Below are 3,087 nucleotides of genomic sequence, written 5' to 3'. Positions count from 1 at the left end.
GCTGGCCAGCCTCCAGGGTCGCCTCTAGGCCCAAGGGCAGCTCTGGCAGGAACCATGCAGATGAACCGTGTTTTCCAGCCTACCCAAAGCCCTACATTCTGACCTCTAGGCCTCTGTCGCTGTGCTGTGTGGCCTGCCCATGGTCCCAGCCCCTCTCCTCACCAAGTCAAGAGCCCCCACTGTCATTCAGGGGCTAATTCGCATTACCCCACCGAGAGCCCCGCCTTTAGGGCACCCTTCTTCCTTGTACAAGAGAGGGGTGTGGCCGTGTGTGCCATTTTGGGGCATGGATCCCTGAACCGCCTCTGGTAACACTGCTTAGCCTGGGGTGTAAGTTACTCATCCTCTACCTCAAGTGGGACCATCAATTTCCCAAGGCCAGGGAGGGTCTGGCAATCACCCTGTCCTTCTGTATCTTGTCCCCGCTGGTCTCAGCCCTGAGCGCGCTCTGGGCACCTGGCAGACCGGCTGGGCTCTGTGTCCAGGCTGCCCTTGGGCTGGGCTTTGAGGCTGTCACCGGGTGAGGGGGAGAGTTACCTCTTCTCACTGCCTGTCTCCCTGCTCCCCATCCAGCTAGTGGCCCCCAGAACACCCCAGGCACAGCGACAGGGAGAGCCGGCACGCTCAGGCAGTGGTGTGTGGGAAACTGCCCACGGTCATTTACTTTTCCGGTGTCACCAATCTCAAGAGTGAGGCTCAGCTCGGGCTCCACGCCCAGCGTGTAAAACCCATCCATCATGGGAAGTCATGACACAAAGAGGCCCAATGAGTAACCTGGCAAGGGTCCGAACGGCACTTCTACGAAGATTAAAACGGGAAAGGAATCCTGAAGTGTCATGGGATGGCGGTGGCCGGAAGGTTACACAAACCTCTCTCTTCCTGGTTTCCCCTCTCCTGGCAGCCGCCCTCCAGCACTGAAGCCTTGTCACCAGAACCCCCGCAGCACCCTTTCTCCCTTTTTAAAAAATTAATTTAACTGGAGGATAATTACGATACTGCCGTGGCTTTTGCCATACATCGACATGAATCAGCCACGGGGACACACGTGTCCCCCCAATCCTGAATGCCCCCTCCCACCTCCCTCCCCTTTTTTCTTTAAGTTTTTCACAAGGTGTGAGATCCACCGGAACTGGTAAGAATGCAAAATGGTACAGCTGTTAGAGAAAACGGCTTGTCAGTTTCTTACGGAGTGAAACAGACATGACCACAGGCAATCCTACCCCTGGGTATGGACTCAAGAGAAATGGAAACATGGCCATACAAACACCTGTATGCAAAATGTTTACGGCCTTTATCTGTAACCACCCCGAACTGCAAGCATTCCAAACACCCTCCTTGCAGCTGGAGAAGTGGGGAAACTGTAGCACATCCACGCCAGCGAACACGAGTCAGCAACGAGGAGGCATGAATGAGTGACTCCTGCAATAAAGTGGATGAAGCGCAAGAGCAAAGGGCCAAGGGAAAGCCACCCTCAACAAGTTAACGTACTCCACGATTCCATTTATGTGAGATTCTGATTTACCTTTCTTTTTAAATGAAACTTTTAATCTTGTATTGGAATATAGCCGATTAACAACGTTTCGATAGTCTCAGGTGGACAGCAGAGGGGCTCAGCCATACGTATACACGCATCCATTCTCCCCCAAACTCCCCTCCCACCCAGGCTGCCACATAACACTGAGCAGAGTTCCCTGGGCTCTACAGTAGGACCTAGTGGTTATCCATTTTAAATACACCAGTGTGTACCTTCCCAAAGTCCCTAACTATCCCCACTGCTCCCCCCACTCCCAGCAACCATAAATGTGTTTTCTAAGTCTGTGAGTCTCCTCCTGTTTTGTATAATGTCCTTTAGATTCCACATATAAGGGATGTCATACAATGTTTCTGCTTCTCTGACTTGTGTGTGACATTCTGGAAGAGGCAAAACTGTAAGGATGGAGAACAGACAGATCCCTGGTTGCCTGGGGCTGGGTTGGGGTTGATGTCTAAAAGTCACCAGGAACTTTTTGGGGTGAAGGAGGTGTTTGGTTTCTTTTTAAAAAATGTATTTATTTATGGCTGTGCTGGGTCTTCTTTGCTGGGCACAGGCTTTCTCTAGTTGTGGCAAGCAGGGGCTACTCTCTAGCTGCGGTGCGCGGGCTTCTCTTGCTGTGGCGCATGGGGTCTAGGCACACAGGCTTCAGTAGCTGTGGCCTGTGGACTGAGTTGCTCTGAGGCGTGTGAAATCTTTCTGGACCAGGGATTGAACTCATGACCCCTGGTGGATTCTTAACCACTGGACCACCAGGGAAGTCTGGTGTTTGGTTTCTTGATCGTTGTGGTGGCAACGAGATTGTATATGTTTTTCAAAACGGAAAGAACTATGCCCTAGAAAGGGTAACTTTTACTGTATATCTAGATTATACTGCCATGAACCCAGACTTAAGAAAAGCGCTGGTGCCAGAGTCATAAATGGGGTGGCACCCTCCCCGCTCCTTGACATTCGGCTCAACCAGCAGCACACACTGTTCAATTTCCCTCCAGGTCTTTGGTTTTCAAATTACATCTCTTGCCCCTGCCTGTCCCACATCCAATTTGCAACTATTGTCTGGACAAGCGAAATCTGTAATTGCTGGGGGACAGCAGCACATTATCACCTTGGTGAGTGGCAATCGCTGGTCTGGCCTAGTTCCTTCCTGGGGACCCCCGTGTGCTAAGAGCCTCAGGAAGCCCCTCTCCCCAGCCATCACCAGAATGCCACAAGCACGAACACCCTGGCTGGGTGGGGGCAACTCAACCATCCGAGAGCCCTGGGAAGGCAAACAGATGTGGTGCTTGCTCTTGGTGCCCTCTTGGCGGTGAGGGATGCTCCAGAAATAGACGGTATAAATGACCCTGAGGGCGTAAACACCGGCAGAAGGCAACATCGGCCTCTGTATAAATGGAGGTATGACTATGCTGTTGATGTGACCCGCGGCTGAGGGCCAGCTGGTAGACATCCATCTTGGAATGTGCACCTTGGCATGGGCAGGCCTCTGGGAGGGCGAGTTGGCCAGAGGGACCTGCAGCTACTCCTCTGGTCATCAAACTCAGGAGGACCTATTCTCA

The 3,087-nt window shown here is 52.4% G+C and overlaps 1 protein-coding gene across 1 annotated transcript in view; it reads right to left on the bottom strand.

Annotated features, from left to right (window-relative positions):
• Positions 1–1,556, bottom strand: part of GATSL2 (GATS protein-like 2) — a 13,065-nt gene extending 11,509 nt beyond the window's left edge. Inside the window, exon 1 of the mRNA XM_010854270.1 lies at positions 538–1,556. Within this exon, the coding sequence (XP_010852572.1) occupies positions 538–569 (32 nt within the window). The 5' untranslated portion in view covers positions 570–1,556. The remainder of the gene's footprint in view (positions 1–537) is intronic.
• Between the last annotated feature and the right edge of the window lie 1,531 nt (positions 1,557–3,087).

This window comes from Bison bison, unplaced genomic scaffold (assembly GCF_000754665.1).
Source record: "Bison bison bison isolate TAMUID 2011002044 unplaced genomic scaffold, Bison_UMD1.0 scf7180017864340, whole genome shotgun sequence".
NCBI lineage: Eukaryota > Metazoa > Chordata > Mammalia > Artiodactyla > Bovidae > Bison > Bison bison.
This window is presented reverse-complemented; position numbering and strand designations above follow the sequence as displayed.